The sequence below is a fragment of the Macaca nemestrina genome, chromosome 3 (genome assembly GCF_043159975.1).
Source record: "Macaca nemestrina isolate mMacNem1 chromosome 3, mMacNem.hap1, whole genome shotgun sequence".
In the NCBI taxonomy this organism is placed as follows: Eukaryota; Metazoa; Chordata; class Mammalia; order Primates; family Cercopithecidae; genus Macaca; species Macaca nemestrina.
In genome coordinates this window covers 68,434,978-68,455,878 of record NC_092127.1, presented here as the reverse complement: position 1 = coordinate 68,455,878, position 20,901 = coordinate 68,434,978, and the positions used below count along the sequence as shown (strand labels likewise).

Here is a 20,901-nt window from a genome sequence, read left to right as displayed (position 1 = left end):
TATTAGATAGTAATAAATTCCAAGGAAAATTTAAACCAGGAAACACCAGTAGTATAGTATGTAATTTTAATTAGGATAGCCAGAAAAGTCATCTTTGAGAGGTGACATTGGTATAAAGATCTGATTTTACTCAAATTATTTTTTCTCATTGAGATTTTATAATTATAAAATCATAAAATTTTAAAATGTAAAATTTCATGGAGAATTATTAAATTGTATTATCACTGGAATGATGAAAACTTATATTTTTCTAACTTTAAACAATTTTCTGTGAGCTACAAATATGGATACACAAACATGAAGAGTGCACATGGACATGAGCAAAAATACAGCATTCTTGGCTGTTTTAATATCTACAAGGTTTATATCTTTGTATCTATATTTAGGGACAGTCTATAAATGAGACAATGTAAGAAAACTTGTAATATGGTATCAAAAATGGGAGGATTTTAAATATAATCTCAATTGTTTATAGTTCCTCTAATGCATTTGTGCAACATTTTCTGGAAGAGAACAAAAGGGAAAAGATAGATTTTGCCCTGCATTGTATGTTTGAGCATGGTTTTTCTCTCTTAGAGGATAAAGTGTATTATGAAGTTTATCCTCACTTTCCAATTTTCTCCTGAAGAATAACTTGTCCCACAAACAGATCTACTACAGGATCACATTTGCAAAGCATCCTATCAGCTATGCAGGCACATACAATAATTTGAGGATCTTTAAATGACATCTCTGAACACTAGTTAACTAGAACCATGGGCATGTGGCCCAAAATACAGGGGTTGAGCATCTGTTTCAAGTCCAATCACCTACTCTTGTTTCAGAAGACAATTTCTGTTCTTTTATCAGGAAATATCTAGTTGAGAGATGCATATCTCAACTCAACCATGTGCTATAGCATTCCTATGTTCCACATATGGGTTGGCTCTTGGAAAAGTCAACAGTATAGGATTATTTTTCCTGAACTATTTAGCGACCCATTCCTCCAAAATATGAACCAACTAGTCCATAAAACAACATACACACACCACTGCATGCACATGCGCACACCTTTCCTCTCCCTGACTTTAAAGTAGGTTTTAGGCTTGCACTTGAGAGAGCTACCATCTCAGCCTTGGATTCGCCATTTAGCATGCTTCCTTAGAGTGTGTTTCACACCCAACTCCATAGTGATCATTTTAAAGAGCAGTTTGTTTCCTGAGGAAGCTTTTGTGGTTGACCAAGAGATACGTTATTGTTCGCAAACACCCACTTGCTTTATGTGGTTCTTCAAACTAAGAAACGTTCTTACTGTCTCTATAATTCCTCCTCATTTCTCTTTTTCATGATGAATCTTTGTAGGGACAAAAATTCCCTAAAACCTCCTTAGCCAAGTATAGCTGAAAGCTGCAGCTAGGAGTGATTTATAAAATCACAGCTAATTTCTTGTGCCTGAAAGCTGGGACCCACACTGCAGCCTAGATTTTGTTGTGACTCTCGGTAAGAATGTTTTATGCAGGGACTTCTCATTTTAATATCCCATGCTTGACCTGCCTGATACCTTATTAAGGCGTTTTATTTCACATTCGTAATGTTCCTTCTCCTCGTTCACAAGAGCATTTTTTTCCTTTAAAAGCTTATTCTCTTCCTTCAATTCATGTAATTCTTCATTTAGGCGTTCCTTTTCCTTCTGAAGTAAAGACCAAGAAAAGAAAAGAAAAATCAGTACAAGTCGAACGAGATGATATTGTAGGAATTCTGATATATCGGCCGTGGCAGGCAGATTGAGGGGTCACCCTTCTGAAATACAATAAAAACAGGACCTGCAAGACTTTAACTTAACGTCCCACTTGAGCGATATTCTTTGGATGAATGCTAGAATTAGGATTGAAGGAATCTTTCTTTTACCAGAATTTACTGAAGTATCTTAGAAATTTTGCGACCCCAGGGAAAAAAAAAATCAAATTTCCCAATTCTGGTTTTTTTTGTTTTGTTTTGTTTTGTTTTTGTTTTTGTTTTTGTTTTTGTTTTTTAAGATGAATTCTCACACTGTCGCCTGGGCTGGAGTGCAATGGTGAGATCTCGGCTCACTGCAACCTCCGCCTCCCGGGTTCAAGTGATTCTCCTGCCTCAGCTTCCCTAGTAGCTGGGATTACATGTGTCTGCCACCACGCCCAGCTAGTTTTCTATATTTTTTAGTAGAGACGGGGTTTCACTATGTTGGCCAGGCTGGTCTCAAACTCCCGACCTCGTGATCCGCCCGTCTCAGCTTCCCAAAGTCCTGGATTCCCAATTCTTACTTTCAATTGTCAAATAAATGGGTCTGCAGGATAAGCAAGTCCCTATGTACTGTTACTAGGTGATGGATAAGCGATTAAGAAACATAGCTGAAATGGCAGAAAGAAAAGGCTTTCAGCTATTTCTTACTGTCATTGTAAGAAAACAATCCGAAATGTCTCAAAGCTCATTCCTGCATCATTCTGTATTAGAAAGAGGGAAAAGAGAATAATCTTTAGGCCAATAAGACCCTTCATTACAGATCTTATTTAGAGCACTCTATTGTTGTGATTATTATTTTTAAAAGGGAGAAATCAACTAGTCCAACTGCCACCACTTCTCCATGTTTTAGATTATCATCCAGAAGTGCAGTGTTTTAAACAACTGAAGGTTAGCTGCTTAAACATCAACAGGCTCTGGATTCAGACAATATCTCCCACCTCTTAATTTTGTATAACAGATAGCAAACATTTTGTGAAGTAAATTGGATTCTTAGTGAGATTGAGATTTTAACCCAGTAAAATAAATATTGCAGAAAATAGGTAACTCAACATGCAAAAATAGCTAATATATGTGTTAAAGTGTATTATTTGAGCAACTCATATTTCCCAATATGATTACAAAATTTAAGAAATCCGCTTTAGGTAATTCATTTTCTTTAAAAGGGAAAATATTTCTACTTGCTTTTATTTAAATAGAATGAACATATACACTTAGAAAATAAGCCAATTATTTTCTAAGTTAGCATAATTTAAGAGAAAACTATTCCAATGAGAAAATGGTCCCAACTGCATTGAGGGAAAAATTACTCAGATTCCTGGCTAGGATGTAATTGGAAAAGGAAATGACTGCTACATGGCAGAAAGGGAGTGTTGCTAAACTCTGCTTTCCTGACTCACTGTGACAAAGACATCCTCAGCAAGGTAGGAAAACCTGGACTGGCATTGTCTGTGCTAATTTTAGACATTGCCTTAAGATTTCTACGTTTTAAAATATTGCCAATGCCTCACGATATCAGTAATAAGACATTCCCTCAGAGTCTTTACACTTTGTTTTTTCTTACTATACCTAAAATAACAAGGGACCATTAGAGTTTAAGGTTTTCTCCCTTTTTCTACAATATTCATGAAGTCCAATAATGGAAAGTAAAACCAGGACAAAAAGAGTGTTTTTTAGGAAAAGCTGTCATCTCAACACCATCCAGTTCTCAGCAAGGGACTGATGGAGCTTTAGAATCTGGAGGTTGGGTTCCAGTCCCTTTTTATCAATGTGGGCAATTCAATTTGTTTACATCTCAGCTTTCTCATCTTTAATATAGCAAAAATAATTATTTTGCTGACAGGTGGGCCGAGAATGTTAAATGAGATAATGAGGATGAAGCCTTTTAAAAATGTCATAAATTTATGGTTACAGAAGTAAAACCTCATATGTAAATCTCTCTGTAAGCTTGAAAAGCTACTGCACAAATACAAAGTACTGCCATATTATTATTATGAACACTACTAATAAAAAGAATAAATACGAATAAAAGCAAAAGAAAAAAAATAATTTTCTCTTAGGCTGAAATGCCCTAGAGAGTCAGCAAATCTATGGATCGGTTTTCTTCTTCCTGGAAGGGCCTGGGGGATGACTGTCTGCCTATTTATGCAACCAGGAGAAACCCGGCAGAGAATCTCCTTCCTTCTTGTTCTAGAGAAGTCACCCTTGTTCATGGCTCTTGGGGACTTGCGTAACCCATACACCCCTTGCACATCAGTCCTTGCTCAGTAGTGAGTTGATTTTAATAAAACGGTAGGTTTTCTACAGGAAATCCCCCCGCCCCTTTGCTTTTACTTGGATCCTCTGGGCTCGAGAACCCGGGCCCCGCCCACCTCCTCCCGCTGCAGCCGGTCCCGGGTCAGGTCGCGCTGCCGGTCGTCCTCTCTCTGCCTGTCGTCCTCTCTGTGCCTCTCATGCCGCTCCTTCTCTCGCAGGCTGAGGAATCTTTCTGCGGCGTCCAGTTTCGTCTTCAGCTCTGCTACCTGAGGAGGTCGTTCACAGACAGCTGCAGATACCTTCTCTGAAGCTCACAAGCCCCTGGATTTATTCCCAGGGTATGAACTTTGGACAGAAACGCCCCACCCCAGGACGTCCCCTAAGGAGAGGTCCTAGTTCCCACCGTCCCTAACACAGATCGGGATACTGGCGTTTCAAAGGGAGCTTGGCCTTGCACCAAAACAGCCTCCAGCTCTTCCTTCTTTTCTCCAAACCACCCCTACTTCAGAGGGAATAAAAGACTTAGACCACACCCAGGGAATTCTCTAGGTTTATTATCCTATTCTCAACTCTCCAGGCGAGCCTAGCCTGGTCTGGAAAAGGCAATGAGGGGCAGCAGGTTAGGTAGAATATGCCTACACCAGAGAAAAACAGACATGGCCTTTAATCTATCAGTAATTTGCAGCATTTGAACTTCTACTAGGTGCCAAATCACTCTGATGACAGAGTGACAGGTCCTCAGAGTAACCACAGTCCAGAGCGAGAATCTTAGAGAGGGGTGCGTCTTCCAAGATGAGGATTATAGCCATCACTAACACTGTCTTCACACACCTGCAAGCCCTTCAAGAAAGCAGCTTCAGCATTCTCTCTGGGATCATCATCTTTAACATTTACAGACCGTATTGCCCCAGCAGGGATATTGCAAGGCTGCCTGACCATTGCCTGGTGCAGTGGGAACATTATCCTGAACATTTTAAATTCAATACTTTTGGGTAACAAAATGAGGAGGAAAGGAACAATGCTGCTATATTATAATACTCATGGTCAAGTTTCTTAATACTGAATTATTTAGGGGAAAGTACTTTCTCTCTTTATCTCTTTTTGAAGATAGAATAATTTTAAATTATAAATGGTCTTTTATGTATTAAAGGAGGTTTTCTTCCAAAAGCCCCTTTCTCACCAGAGCTTTTTTTTTTTTAAATTTATTTATTATTATTATACTTTAAGTTGTAGGGTACATGTGCATAACGTGCAGGTTTGTTACATATGTATACTTGTGCCATGTTGGTGTGCTGCACCCATCAACTCGTCATTTACATCAGGTATAGAGCAAACGTGCTTTAGATGGAAGAGGAGATTGCCCCATTTTTCCTCACACTTTCACTGTTATCACCATTTGTTTCTCTATTTGTGGAAAACAGCTCATGCTATCTAATTAAAGAATTAGGGCTAACGTGGCATAAACAGTGTGAACCTTAAACCATATCTCACCTCACATATAACTGCGCATTTGTGGCTTCTTGGGACAAAGGTAAGGCTGGGATACTCTGTGAGCCATGATAACTGTGCATAAGAACTCTTGAGACATCACTGGGGGGCATTTTTGCACTTTTCTTTAGCTGTTGTTCAAGATGACTCACTGACACCGTTCATTAATCTTCAGTGCCATGAGACCAATACTACACTCAGCACCCTCCCCCATCATTTTCCAACAGTTGGCTCTCCACAAAGCTCTTCGTAGCTGAAATCAATGAGACTCTTCACACAATTGGCCACATCAGGATAATGGATTTAAAGAAAATACCGAATAGAGAGAGGTATTTACCTTTCTTTCATATAACTCTTTCATACTTCTAAATTGCTGATCCCATTGCTGGTTAACTTCCAGGAGCTGAAATTATTAAAATTTGGGGCATCAACAAAGAATTTCTGCCCATTTGGAAATTTTGTAAAAAAGAAATTACTTTCTGAGCTTATTAAGATTTTAGAAGCCATGGATGCAGACAATATTTTTTTTCATCAAGTTCTGATTGTGCTGGGATGATTAAATTGAACACACTCTCACCTTTTCACAACTGGTTCTTATATGAAAAACTATTGGCCGGGCTCGGTGGCTCACGCCTGTAATCCCACCGCTCTGGGAGGCCAAGGTGGGTGGGATCACTAGAGGTCAAGAGTTTGTGACCAGCCTGCCCAACATGGTGAAATCCCGTCTCTACTAAAAATACAAAAATAAAAATACAAAAATACGTGGTGGCATGCATCTGTAGTCCCAGCAACTCAGGAGGCTGAGGCAGGAGAATCGCTTGAACCCAGGAGGCGGAGGTTGCTGTGAGCCGAGATCGTGCCACTGCACTCCAGCCTGGGCAACAGAGCGAGACTCCATCTCACGAAAAGAAAAGAGAGGAGAGGGGAGGGAAGGGGAGAGGAAAAACTATTAAGTCGTAGGTGTATCTTGACAAGGCAGCTGAACAGTTTATCAGTAACTTTTAACTTTTCTTAGTTATTTGAATTTTCATTTTCTTTGTTTAATCCAACCACAATCTGATAAAAATTTGTAAGTATTGATGATTGTCTGTAAGATTTCTTCATTCATGAAGGTTCTTTTCCCAAACTTTTTCATATTTTTCTATGTGCTTACACTGATTATAATGAAATATTTTTTCCAGCTCTTTTAAAGCAGAATTTATGCTAACAAAGCCTAGGCGCCATTAACTGATCATGATTTTCTTGCAATAATGTGCTTTAAAAGATTAACACATGATTTATAATAAATATTCAACAAATAGATAATATCACTATTTTGAAAATTTAGATTTTCAAGAAATTATAGTTTTGTCATAAGACAATATTTAGATGCATTTTAGGCTGAAAATAATTTAAAGATCTTAAAACTATCTGCTAATTAGAAGGCAGAAGAAATGCTATGATATGTGGTTAGCTTTTTGTTGGGGAAGTTTGTAGTTTTCTGCATTAAGAGAAATTCCAGCACTTATGGATATGGAACAGATGCTGAGAAGATAGTGGTAATGACTAAAATCTAGCAAGACTTTCTCCTAATTAAAAAGCAAATTACTGAATCCATAGTGGCAGTTACTGTCATTATTTAGTATGAAATTGTATATTATTATTATATCGAGAGTTACTTTGTTGGCATTTTAGGGATTCCATTGTGTATACTATAGTTACATTACTCTGCCGTAGTTTAGTAATTTTCCAGAAGGTCACAATATTCTTCGCAGTATCAAAGAAGAGTAGAAGGCACCATAGAAGAGAACATGAAAGATTTAATACACAGAATGAATTAGAAAAGGAATTACAGACTGGGCACGGTGGCTAACTCCTGTAATCCCAGCACTTCGGGAGGCTGTGGTGGGCAGATCGCTTGAGGACAGGAGTTCAAGACCAGCCTGCCCAAAATGGCAAAACCCATCTCTACTAAAAATACAAATATTAGCTGGGCATGGTCGTGCATGCCTGTAATCCCAGCTACTGGGGAGGCTGAGGCACAAGAATCACTTGAACCTCAGAGGCAGAGGCTGCAGTGAGCTGAGATTGTGCCACTGCACTGCAGCATGGATGACAGAGCAACACTGTCTCAAAAAAAAAACAAGAAGGAATTACAAAATTGACAATATACAGAGTGCTAAAATTGTTATACTTTTCACTACTTCCTCTGTCAAGAAGAGTAAAGAGGTTCTAACATTCATTAAGCTCAGAAAAATAAAACTCAAAATAATACCCATTAATTCCCAGGAACATTTTAGAAACAAACTTTACTTATGACAATGCTTTCTAACTCCCATGTGTTTGGATGCCCAAACCCTGAAGTCATAGCACCTAAATCAACCATACTTAAAGACTTTTCAAGTAACTCAAGAAACCTTGAGTTCCAACGTGTGTGAAGTTGCAAGGCATAAAGGATAAAGGTCATAAGCCATAAAGGATAAAGGCATAAAGGATAAAGTCACTTGGTCTGTGTGGAGGAAACATCTAAGTTTTGAGAAAATTAGGATTATGTTACCAGACTTATTACTTTGTCATTTTTCATTCATCACTGCACAGACACTGAGACAAGTATGAGACATACAGGTGAATAAGAAAAAAGCATTTGCTCTCAAAATAGTGCAGTCCAGTATCTTAAAGATAAATACTGTGACCTGATAACAAAAATAAAAGGCACAAGGATAATACATTATTTTATCCTCAGCATTAATCCATGGCACCTGTGGTTTTAGCGAGTATTTCTAAGTTACCTCTTTTCTCTGTTTTTCTAAACACCTTATCTTTTGTTCAAGAGAATTTGTCAAGTTCTTTCTTGTTGATGATTCAGCACACTTAAAAAAAAGAAAAGAAAAGAAAAAAATTGAAACAAAACTGTTTACAAAATAAACAGAAGTACTGCTCCTCACAAACACCATGCATTTGGCCAACTCTCCTGTTGCGATTTATAAAAATACCTGATTCTAGCAGTAATAATCCTCACACCCTAAGTCCTTCACAGTGGCTGGTGGAGGAATCAGTTCATATTATGTTTTAGAATCCTTTATATAAATTAGTTACCATAATAATTCTGTAATAAATTATAAATATATCTATATACTATAATGGGTAAGTCAGAGATTAAAATTTTATGAATTTGGATTTCAATCCTTTTCCAAAAAAATGACAATTAAGAAATCAGGTAAGTTTCCTGGATATATTTTAGGCATTTTTATAGTAAACATTTCAAAAAAGTCATTTTGGTAGCTGTGCCCATGAACATGTATGTGAGTAATATTCTGAAAAGTAGACCCAGTAAAAGTCAGAGGAACGACAGAATCATCAAGAATAAAGACAAACACATACAGCTATTACTGTGTAATTACTGTGTAATTTTAGCCAGCTCCTTGAATAAAGTCACTAGGTTACTAGTTTAGATTAATAATAAATTACTGTCATAATGAAAAGTTTACCACCTTTCTTTTCAGTTATTTTTTTTTCAGGGGTGAGAGTATTCATTTAAAGGTAACACAAAAGCTGTGGAAACTGTCTGCCATCTGCCTAAATCAACTAAGAACAACATTTACTTAAATAAAGGACTGATTCCTCTATAATAATTCAATAATCTTACTACTATCTCATCCCAGAGTCATATAAGTAACACAATGAATTGGGTGATGGGAGTAGTTCCTACATCTGTAATCAGTTTCAGCCTTATTAGTTACTGTGGGCCACTAAATTGCTTAAAGTTGTTCATGAACAATTAAGAAATATTTTCAGAACATGTTGTGGTCTTTGCCAAAAATGTGTAGAGGAAATTGTTCTTTTGCAATCATCATGGTATTTCAAGCACTTTTTTCATCAGAAATTATTTATAAAAGTGTATTTTCTATCTTTTCTCTGTTTATTTGTGTTTCGGCATTTTAGGGTTTGATGGTATTTTATGTAAGCATAGATGTTCTCGTTTCCTTAGCTTCTTCCTATTTAGACCTATGTTACAATTAAGACCACATTTAAAAAGAGACAGTCTTCTATGGGTAAATAAATTCTGAATGATTATATTTGCTTTTGACCTCAAGACACTGGTCTGGCTGAGCACCAAGAGTGACACTGAAACCCAAGTGTCAATATGTTGGGGCCTGTAGTTGGATCTTCTTCTTTTTGGGAAGACTTCCAAGAAACTAGACCCATTCTGGGTTAGAACAGACTAACCATTAAGCGTCTCTGATCTGGAAAATGCTGTGAGCCAACCCTACTTAGTGTATCTTGAGGTCATCAGCAAAGTAGGGCAATAGTAAGACTGGATTTTAGAACAGTGGTTCTCACCAAAAGAGCACATCAAAGTCACTGTTAAGCTTGCTAAACGTCAAGCATCCTGAACAGTGGATCAGAATTTCTAGAAGAGCAGCCAGGGCACCTCTATTTCTAATATATTTCCTAGGTAATCTTGATTCACACTAAAGTTCAATATACTCCCATTCTAGGGAATAAATTATGGGTGCTCAAAAATGGCTCCTCTCTGTTTGTGATGTAGACAAAAATCTGTGATTGGCAAGCATTTGTATGTCCCTGACTTTGGGAACCCAGATGTGGAACAATGAGACAGTGTGCTTTTTGTTTGTTTCCCCATAAATAATTTTCTCTGGAAGAAAATTATAATATGTTTCACGCTTGATTTTTCTTTTATAAATAAAAATTACTGAAAATCTAGATACCAAATCTGCAAGAGACTCTATTTGTAACTGCAGGAGTACTAGTTTTTGAAATTCATAAGTAATATTCAGTTATAAGTGGGGGAGGATAGGAAGGAGGAAAGACAGAAAACATAGTGAATAGGAATGGCATGTAAGTCACAAACGTATCACCAGAGCTTTCTCTGGAGATTAATCAACATTTTGCTATAGTTCATATGTCTCAGGTTTCTATAAAATAAAGCAAAATTAATCAAATACAAAGGTTTGGGGAACTTTTCCTTTGTATTTACTTTGCTTCGCAGTGCCTAATGAAGGCATCTGATTTGCAGTAACTACAAAGATTTTCAGTCATTGCTTCTAGTAAGGGCTGCTTACAGAACAGTTATTCCCTATAAATAATTTCCTATAATTATTCCCTGTAAAGTAGAATTTGTGTTCAAAGCATATGGGCACTTCTTTCTCTATGATAGCATCCTTACCAATGTATATTCAAGGTCTGATGCTACTAAATTAAAAACTTAAATGAACAGAAGTTTCCATTTAGTTTCCCATTATACCTTGGTTATCTGTAAAAGAAAACTAGAAAATATTTGAATTCATTCATTCAATTAGCAGTAGTCTCTATTGCTGAACAAAATCTATGGTACCAATTGTAAATATATAAAAATGTTACTACAGATACTCTATTGTTAAAATATGTTCTATTTCTACCCACACCAATATAGTATTCTTTTTAGATTTTATATAGAACCAAATACCTCTAAATCAAGAACAAAATAAGGAACCCACAGAATTGGAAGGCTGAAAGGAATTGGAAGGCTGAAAGGAATTTAAGCCCAGTGGGTTAAAAGCAATGTACTGGTTACTTAGATTTTTTTTTTCTATGTTACATAATATTGGTTAAAACTATAGAGTAAATCTTAGCTAAAGAAAGCAAACTAGCCATTTCTATTCTTATTAAGTGCAAAATTAACCACTAGAAATGCCATCAATGCTAGATGTGATCAACTCATCTCCTAGAAATATGTTCTTACCTCGTTATGCTCTGTAGAACGTTCTGCAGCAGTCATTCTAGATGTGCCCTGTACAAAATGTGCCATGGAAGCTGTTTTTCCTGGAGTCTTGGAAAGCAGAAAGAAAAAGAGGGGAAAAATGTCTCTTATGATATATTTTAGGGTGAGAGCAAATATACAAAATTTAAAAAACACACATCACCATTAACTCAATAGAAAATAGCAGCAATAGGTTTTCATTAAAAATGAACAGAAGTGACTGTGGATAGGAATTACACAGAATAAAGTTATAAGCACTGCAACTGTGATTTTAACTTTTCTTCTCTTCCAAATAGGGATTTCCCAGGATGTCTCAAATAGGCAGGCTGTGACTAAGACCTGGGGCAGATTAGCCTTGCTATGGTATGTAAATCGTCATTCTTCCTTTACTGGCAGTTTCTCCCACTGGAGGAGGAAGTTCTCCACCACAGAAAGCCTGGGCAATCCAAGTGTTTCCTCAGTAGCCTAACTGCTCTAAATTCATTGTATTTCCCAGAGCAATTAGGTAACTGTTGACTTTTTGATAGCTCAGTTTCCCTAAAGGCAAGATTTTCTGGCAATGCCTTCTAAATGTGAGTGTAGCTTGGTAGAACTTAATGAGTCATACATAATTCTATAAGTGCCACTAATTCTTATAGAAATAAAAGGGAAAATAATTCATCAGAAAGAAAATAGGCATTGTTTGCAAATCTAATCTTCTGTATTGGCAGAAAGGTTAAACTTGCCTCTCAAATTTAAGACTGTCTTTTCTATAAATCAAGTCTAGATTTTCTCCATGACTCATTTGAAGTGAAATCTTCTCATGGAGAATCTTTTTAGTTTTAATTAGTTGACTGCTGTCATTTTAGGGGCCTTGAGGTAATGGAGCACTACTGGGTGGCACAGATAAAAGCGTGGAAATGGCAGATACTTGGAGCTACATAAATGAACTGCGATGGAACAGAAGACCTCATTTTGGACTTGGAACGAAAAAAAAGGAGGCAAGGAATACAAAAAGGGAAAGAACGTGTAACTAAAAGGAGAAAAGAATTTATAGTCAATCATTTAACTTCATTAGACCTGCCTATGAGATATTCACATATATATAGGATAAAGCCGTAAACTCCTAAAATTCAAAAGGGAGTGATTGAGTGTCCCACATTTGGCCCTCCCATTTCTCCTGAATATCTCCCCCCACTCTCCAACTCTCCCCTGTGCTCCAACCATCCTGACTGACCTCCCTTTCCTGAAATGAGTGAGCTGGTTCTACGCCCCTGAGCTCTGTGCATGCTGTTCTTGCCACCTCAGATGTCTCCTCTCTGGGCTCTCCATCCAACCTTGTGGCTGGAGAAACCTACAGTCAGTGCTTCTTTTTTTTTTTTTTTTTTTTTTTTTTGAGACGGAGTCTTGCTCTGTCACCCAGGCTGGAGTGCAGTGGCCGGATCTCAGCTCACTGCAAGCTCCGCCTCCCGGGTTTATGCCGTTCTCCTGCCTCAGCCTCCCGAGTAGCTGGGACTACAGGCGCCCGCCACCTCGCCCGGCTAGTTTTTTTGTATTTTTTAGTAGAGACGGGGTTTCACCGTGTTAGCCGGGATCGTCTCTCGATCTCCTGGCCTCGTGATCCGCCCGTCTCGGCCTCCCAAAGTGCTGGGATTACAGGCTTGAGCCACCGCACCCGGCCCAGTCAGTGCTTCTATTTCCTTCTGATCTTCTCTTGACCTCCTCTAATCAGCTAAGAAGAGCCCTTCATCATGCATTATGATTACATATTTCCATGTTCCTGTATTCATCTCTGTGTCCACAGCAGCCAGGCACTGAGCTGTCTGGCACACAGCAGGCGTTCAACGCATTTTGCTACATGAATAAATGGATGAATATCTATATAACGATATACCAAATCGATGAACTTTTTGCTAGTTTGTGTGTGTGTGTGTGTGTGTGTGTACTTTCTTCTGGTTTCTTGTTATGTTTTGGTCTATGCTTGAGTGAAAGGGAGTGACGCTGCTTTAAGGCAAAATCCAAAAATACAGGTAGGAGTCAAATTGTTCATTCAGGGTTCTGAAAGTAAAAGTTACAACTCACATAAGATCTGACTTTAGGGTATAGAGGCCGCGATTTCCTGAACTGACACTTTATCAACGCTAAAATCTGCTCATCAGAAAAGAAAAAGAAAACTCTACTGTAAAAATATTTTTCTTCTGAAACATACCACGCACATACACATTCCACAGTTTTATACAGTTTAAGGTTCCCTTCAGCTTTAACTTTGTATTTGGTAGTAATAAACTAGGGATGTGGTAACATTGACCCAGAAAAGTGGGTCGGAAGAACATTTTCTGGCCAGGAAATACCATCCTTGGCATTGTGCCTCTTGAGTCTCCCCTGTAAAGTATCCTGATGCACATACATTGTTAGATGCGATGGCTTCTATTAAATGGAAATTCTATACCTTTACATCTTTCATTACAATTCCTTTTCCTCTTCTACTATGCAGATAAACAACAAACAGGTTTTCCATTAGCTCAAGAGAGCCATATGATTATTTATGAATAAGTAATAACTCTTCTGAAGAACCACAAGTTTGGTTTCAGAAAAACAAAACTTTCAATAGGCCATCCCTAAGAATTAATTGGGTCTTTTCTGTTACATATGCTCTCTTCACTTCACCTCCATCCCTTTCACATTGTGCCACATATTTTAAGAGTCTGGCTTTGAGTCAAGCTTTGTTTCATGAGAAGTCTCGCTAGCTGAAATCATTTTCAGAGAGACAGAGGTGTCATTCCATGTTTCCAAGGCTATTGTGAAGAGTCTTCATTTCTGAAGTCAATATTATACAGATGAAATAAAAATATTATAATAATATACAGATGAAATAAAATTAAAATTAAAATTATGAAAGGGAAATGTGGTAAAGGAACAAGGACTACCAGTCACTGGTCTGTAACCATCATTCTAGTGGACAATAATTATCTTAAAATTAGTCCAAGAGGAGAGCACCGTATTTCTACAAGTTATCAGAAGCATTCTTTGGCAGGTAAAAGAAACGTGGCTTTTTCCTTTGCATGCTTTTAGAATGGGAGCTGAAAAACCTTGTTTGTTTCCTGAATCTATTTGCATGAATTTTTAAGTGTATGTGCTATGCAGGTGGGAAAGAGAGGATCGGTAATGACTAGAAGATCTAGCTCTAGAATGTGATCTGGATTCACAGCTTGGCTCTACTACTCCCTGATTGCGAATTTGGTCATGTAAGATGCTTAAGGTCTCTAAGGCTCAATTTCCATTTTATACAATGGAATAGTAATAGTATTCTCCCAGGGTTGCTATGTGAGCTTAGATAGTAATAAGAATTTGACTCTAAAGATAGGGCCATCAATCAAATTATTTATGAAACAAATAATATGACAAAAGGAAAGGGAAACCCACAATTTATGCATCACTCACTCTGTACTTGACATTGTGTGGGTTCCAAAGGAAAACAAAAGCAAAATTCCCTGCTTATGATGAAATGTACATATACATACACACATGTGTGTGGCTGTGTGTGTGTGTCAATATATATACTTGAAAAACTAAACAGTAAATGAAAACTGGAAAATAAATGATAAAGACAATAAGGCCTGTAAGAATTCAGAGGAGAGAGTGTTCATTCTCACCTTTAATAGCTATGGAAAGAGTCAGAGTTTCTGCTGGGCCTTGAAGGATAGATAGGATTTTGATAGAGAGTGAAAGCTGAGCTATAAATGCTGTAAAGGGAGCAAAGTAAGAAACAGAACACAACTGGACAAACTTAGGTATGAAGGATTCTGACAAATCCAGTTTAACTAGAATAGGGTCCGTGTGGCATTTCTAAAGTTGATTTGGATGAAAACATAAAATATTTTAATTTCAGATTAAGACATGTTGACCTTATAGGCCATAGGGAGTTACAAAAGACCTTTGGGCAAAGGAATTACATGATCAAAGTGGTTTTTTAATTGGTTTTAGTTCATCATGTATTAAATGGGAGAGATTGGAAACTGCAATGTAGTTAATATTGCAATGTAATAATATTAGCAAAACTAATATTCAAAATGTTTATTTCAACAGCTTGTGACAATCAAAATATTTAGCAATCAGTTCACCAGGGGAACTAGGAATGGACCATACCCCTGGACTCGAGACTCCTATATTAATTGCTTAATTGTCATCTCCGCTTGTATGCATAATAGTTGCCTCCTTCTTTACCTGACCTGTTTGATCAGGATAACTTAGTTTATGATTTTCCCTGCAAAACTTGCCTTCCCTCTTACAATTAATAACACCTTTTATTCTCCAGATTGAAAATCTTGGAGTCATCCTTGACTCCTCTTTCTCTTACATCCTGTATCCAATCTACCTGAACATTTTGTAGGCTTTTTGAAAATATATCCAGACAGGGGAGGAACACATTACCCACAAAAGCCTAGAGACTTCTCAGTTTAATGAGCAAGTGGCAAGGTGAAATAAACTTACCTTTTTTTTTTTTTTTTTGAGACAGAGTCTTGCTCTGTCACCCAGGCTGGAGTGCAGTGGCACAATCTCGCCTCACTGCAACCTCTGCTTCCCAGGTTCAAGCAATTCTCCTGCCTCAGCCTCCCGAGTAGCAGGGATTACAGGCATGTGCCACCACACCCAGCTAATTTTTTTGTAGAGACAGGGTTTCACCATATTGGCCAGAGTGGTCTCGAACTCCTGACCTTGTGATCCACCCGCCTTGGCCTTCCCCAAGTGCTGGGATTACAGGCATAAGCCAACACACCCGGCCTTTTTCTTTTTTGTTTTCTATTTTTTTGTTTTGTTTTGTTTTTGAGACAGAGTTACATTCTGTAGTACAGGCTGGAGTGCAGTGGTGAAATCATAGCTCACTGTAAGCTCCAACTCCTGGGCTCAAGCAATCCAGCTGCCTCAGCCTCTTGAGTAGCTACAGTTGTATACCACCACGCCTGGCTATTTTTACCTTTTCAATTTTTGTAGAGATGGGGCCTCACTATATTGCCCACACTGGTCTTGAACTACTGGCCTCAAATGATCCTCCCACCTCAACTTCTCAAAAAAAAAAAAAAATGCCTTTTAATAACTTTTTCAAAATGAGGACTTTAATATTTGCTTCCTGATTTTATTCATAGGAACATTTTTAAGAACGTATCCAGCAGTGACTGATCTCTGGCTGTTTGTCAAACCTAGTTCCACCACTTGCTAGTTATGTGACCCTGGGCAAGATGATTGGCATTTTTGCATTGACCCCCATCATCTCTTAGCTGGATTATTGCAATAACCTAAGGGCTTTCCTGCTTCTATATTTGCTCCTACTCCCCCACCCCCACCCATTATTAATACAGTGGCCAATGTGAGGCTTTTAAAATGTCATTTCATGCTCAGAACCTTTCAGTGGCTTCCCATGTCACTCAGAGTGAAAGCAGAACTCTTTACAGTGGCTAGCAAGGTCCTACACAATCCAGCCCAGGCCACCTCATTCTTGGTATCCTTCTGTTAGTTCATTCTGTGCCATGTCCTGGCCACGCTGTTGCCCCTTGAACCTACTCTCTCTTGCCTAGAACTATCTTTTCCCTAGATGTCCACATGGTACATCCCCCCACCTTTGACAAGTAATGGTGTAAGTGACATCTGTTTATTGAGTCTTTACTTGGCCTCCCAATGTAAAATTGCTCTCCACCCCAGCACTTTCCATTCACCTTTCCTGCTTTATTTTTCCATAGCACTATATTTTCTTCTTCTTTTTGTTGATCGCCTCCTGACACTAGATTGTAAACTCCATGCTAGCAACTTTTGTGTGTTGTGTTCACTCTGTATTTCTCGAGGCTAAAGTAGTGCCATTTTAGTGCCTGCGCATGTTCACATGGGACTCAGACACACACAAATTGCCTTCCTTACCCTGAAACAAATTTATGATGTTCTCAAATCAGGTATCTTCTCAAGAGATATGAGATCTAAAGATCAGAAACTTCAACTTTTTGGCTTCCAACTACTAAATCACCTCTCTTTGTTCCCCCAAACCTGGTTTTGAACAAGCAGAGTCAGGGGATGGGGTGTCACAGATTCCATAGCCTCTTGGGGGATATATGTTCACGTCCCTCCTGGTTGGAACTCTGAAACAATGCTCCTATGCAATATAGTGAGGTTGTTTGCAGTCTGTTTTGATTATACACTTTTAGTTCTTAGGGCACATCAGATACATTAGAAGGCAAATCGGCTTTTGTTGACGAGTCTGTAGCCTCTATAAAACTGCAGACTTTGTGAAATCCGTGTTTAGAGATTTCTGACTGCCCCACAAAGCAGTAAACAATCTGACCCACCTTGACCATCAGCTCCTCTGTGAAGTCTCCCCTGGTCCTCCAGAGTGGAGTTAGCTACTTCCTTCCTGAGATCTCATGGTGCTTTGTGAAGCATTAACTCTTGCACTTATTGTAAAGCAGCTGTTAATTGTATGTTCCCTTCCCCTCTGAGATGCTATAAGCTTCTTGAAGATGAGGTCAGTATTTATCATTTTAGCCTTGGGAACTACCACAGTACCTTCAGGGTACAGAGTAGTAGTACAATACATTTTTATTGAATGGGTCCATTTGTGTACGAATCTATAATACAAAATCATAGCACACCCCTGCTTTTCAGAACACAGTCCAGAACACACAATGACCACAGGGATACACAAAGTTACAGGCTTTGCCTCCAAACCAGAAATGATCAGGTAGAACTGTTAACACATGTTTAAAGAGCTGGCCTGTTTCCGTGTATTTACTTTTTATTCATTTTATAGGCAAATATTTTACTTTATCCTATTTTGGTTACGTGATCAATATTCTTTAGCGTTCATACAAATGCCTTTTAAAATTTTTTACTTGATTTTGATTACTATTTAATAAATAAAAAATATAAATAATTAGATATGCTATGGGAAAAAATTTAAAAGGCAGAACTGTTGTCTTTAATGATATTTTCTACATTTTCATGGTGCTTTCTAAGATCTTGTAAGTTAATATATTGAAGTATTAACTGATGATCCTCCAAAACACACACTATTCTTTTGTTTTATGTAGCTAATTCTTTCTTTGCTTGGTAAGAGATTTTTTTTTTTTTTTTTAAGAAGGAATCTTGCTCTGTCACTCAGGCTGGAGTGCAGTGGCATGATCTCAGCTCACTGCAACCTCCGCCTCCCGAGTTCAAGAAATTCTTCTGCCTTAGCCTCTCAAGTAGCTGGGATTACAGGTGCCTGCCACCACGCCCTGCTAATTTTTATACTTTTAGTAGAGTTGGGGTTTCGTCACATTGGCTAGGCTGGTCTCAAACTCTTGACCTCAGGTGATCTGCCCATCTCGGCCTCCCAAAGTGCTGAGATTATAGGCATGAGCCACCATGCCTTGCCAGTAAGGGATATCTTTTGTCAGATTAAGTTTGTCATAGAATAAAAAGAGGAGAACAGCCCCTGTTTGGCCTTTGCATTTCAAAATAGACTCTCCAAACTCTAGATACCATCTGGAAAATCAAACCTTTGAATTTCAAGAGCTAATGTTTTCAAAACAATTTTTAAAGATTTTAGGCTAATTTATTTTGTGCAATTTATTTTGAAATGCCTCAAAAAGTAACATGAGTTGATGGATTAAAAGAGGGATGGCTAGATGGATGAATAAATGGTGAACAAGTAGAGTAAAATGTTCGTGTTCATGGCAGAATTTTGATGGTGGGTATATGTGTATACCATACAATTCTTTCAACTTTGCTACATGTTTGAAATGTTCATCATAAAATGTTAGGGGAAAAGTCTGAATTAAGGCATAAAAACTTATACCAAGAATAACTGATAAAAATAAATGAGTAGATGAAGAGTCAGTGTAACCTGTCCTTACCACTTTCACCATCTGCCCCAGAAGAGTAAAGGTTTCATGCCCCAGGAAAATGAAAATGAATCAGACAAAAAGAGTACTGCCTGGATGTTTCTCAGTTCTCATGAGGAATGGAGCCCTACTACCCTACTTCTTCTTCTTCTTCTTCTTCTTCTTCTTCTTTTTTCCTTTTTTTTTTTTTTTTTTTTTTTTGAGATGGAATCTCGCACTGTCACCCAGGCTGGAGTGCAGTGATGTGATCTTGGCTTACTGCAACCTCTTCCTCCTGGGTTCAAGCTATTCTCCTGCCTCAGCCTCCCAAGTAGTTGGGACTACAGTCATGAACCACCAAGCCCGGCTAATTTTTTTGTACTTTTAGTAGAGATAGGGTTTCACCATGTTGGTCAGGCTGGTCTTGAACTCCTGACCTCAAATGATCCGCTTGCCTGAGCATCCCAAAGTGCTGGAATTACAGGCATGAGCCACCACACCTGGCCCCTATTCTCCTACTTCTAGGTACTCATCTATCATCTTCCAAATTGCTTACATTGAACATCAAAGAGCAGAGTCAGCTCCAGCCTTACTCACTGGGTTAAGTCCAGGGAAGGTACAAGCCTTGAAGAGAATTTCTCCACGGCTGTGACATGGCCTTACGACTTGTTTAAGTAGAGAGGTCCTGAGACAACTCAACCCTAGAGTGGTGTGGAAGCAGAGCCAGAAATTTCCTATGCATCCTGAGAAGGATGAAAGAGTGGCTAACTGAGGGTTTGAGGGGTCTTCAGGGTCAAATTGAGGAGGATGTAGTGTTTACCACATGACCCTAAGGATAAGAGATAGCTGAGTGACCTGGAATCATTAGTGATTGCCAGTGAGGATATAGGCCAGTGAAAAAACCCACAAGGGATAGACTAAATCAGTGCCAATGGCAGTGTCAGATGGGGGATCACTGTAGCCCTGATGCCTCCACCCCAAAGTTGCCAGAAAAATACATAATATTCAGTCAAATTTGAATTTCTGATAGACAACAGTGTTTTGTATGTTTGTCCCATACAATATTCTGCCATTTATCTGAAATTCAAATTTAGGTGGACATCCTATATTTCTATATGCTACATCTGGCAACCCTATTTCACCCAGATTATTTCACAAAATCTGTTCCACAAACCCTTAGGTAACATTACATGAAGGGATAGGGGAGAATTCTTGCATACCACTGCACAGAAAATATAAATTGCCCGAGAAAACACTGAAGTGACTGAAATTTTCTGCAGTCAACTAGATAAATTATTTTCCAAAGGACAAGCTACAGTTCCTAGAATGGAACTAAATTTAGTTCAGAAATAAAATTACTATTTTGTACTAAGGAGTTATGTGGTTTAAAATACTTTATTTGCTCCAATCTGAACTTCATAACAGCCCTGTAAGAAGGGGCATCTTTAATGTTAATGAGGACAAAGTTGAATTTAGAGATGGCAAATGACTTGCTCACAATTATGATGTAACAAGTGGGTGGCTGAACCCGTATCAGAGTTCATTTAGTCTTCCTGGTTTACTTCCCCCAAAGAACCTTTGATCTATGTTGGTAGACATAAATAACACACCTAAAAATTATAGCAGGAGACATCATTTACCAATGATGGAAAAGCAATGCGGGGGCCCAAGCCATTAGGAATATGATTCAGGGAAGTTTTATGGGAATTAAGCATTTTTTGAAGGATAGGTATGAGGTAGCTTGACCTTTGATGTTGTATCCAAACAAAATCTTAACAAATTCCCACTATTGCTTGCCTAGAGATTAATTTCCATTTCCAAAATAGAAATTAGTGG

General features: G+C 38.2%; 1 protein-coding gene across 2 annotated transcripts in view; it reads right to left on the bottom strand.

Annotated features, from left to right (window-relative positions):
• Positions 1 to 20,901, bottom strand: part of LOC105486158 (TNFAIP3 interacting protein 3) — an 83,326-nt gene that overhangs the window by 20,001 nt on the left and 42,424 nt on the right. For both annotated transcript variants that reach the window (XM_071093087.1, XM_011748878.2), the window contains 5 exons: positions 11,222 to 11,308; positions 8,268 to 8,348; positions 5,837 to 5,902; positions 4,128 to 4,277; positions 1,541 to 1,669 (listed from right to left, as the gene is read on the bottom strand). In XM_071093087.1, the coding sequence (XP_070949188.1) occupies positions 1,541 to 1,669; positions 4,128 to 4,277; positions 5,837 to 5,902; positions 8,268 to 8,348; positions 11,222 to 11,308 (513 nt within the window). The remainder of the gene's footprint in view (positions 1 to 1,540; positions 1,670 to 4,127; positions 4,278 to 5,836; positions 5,903 to 8,267; positions 8,349 to 11,221; positions 11,309 to 20,901) is intronic.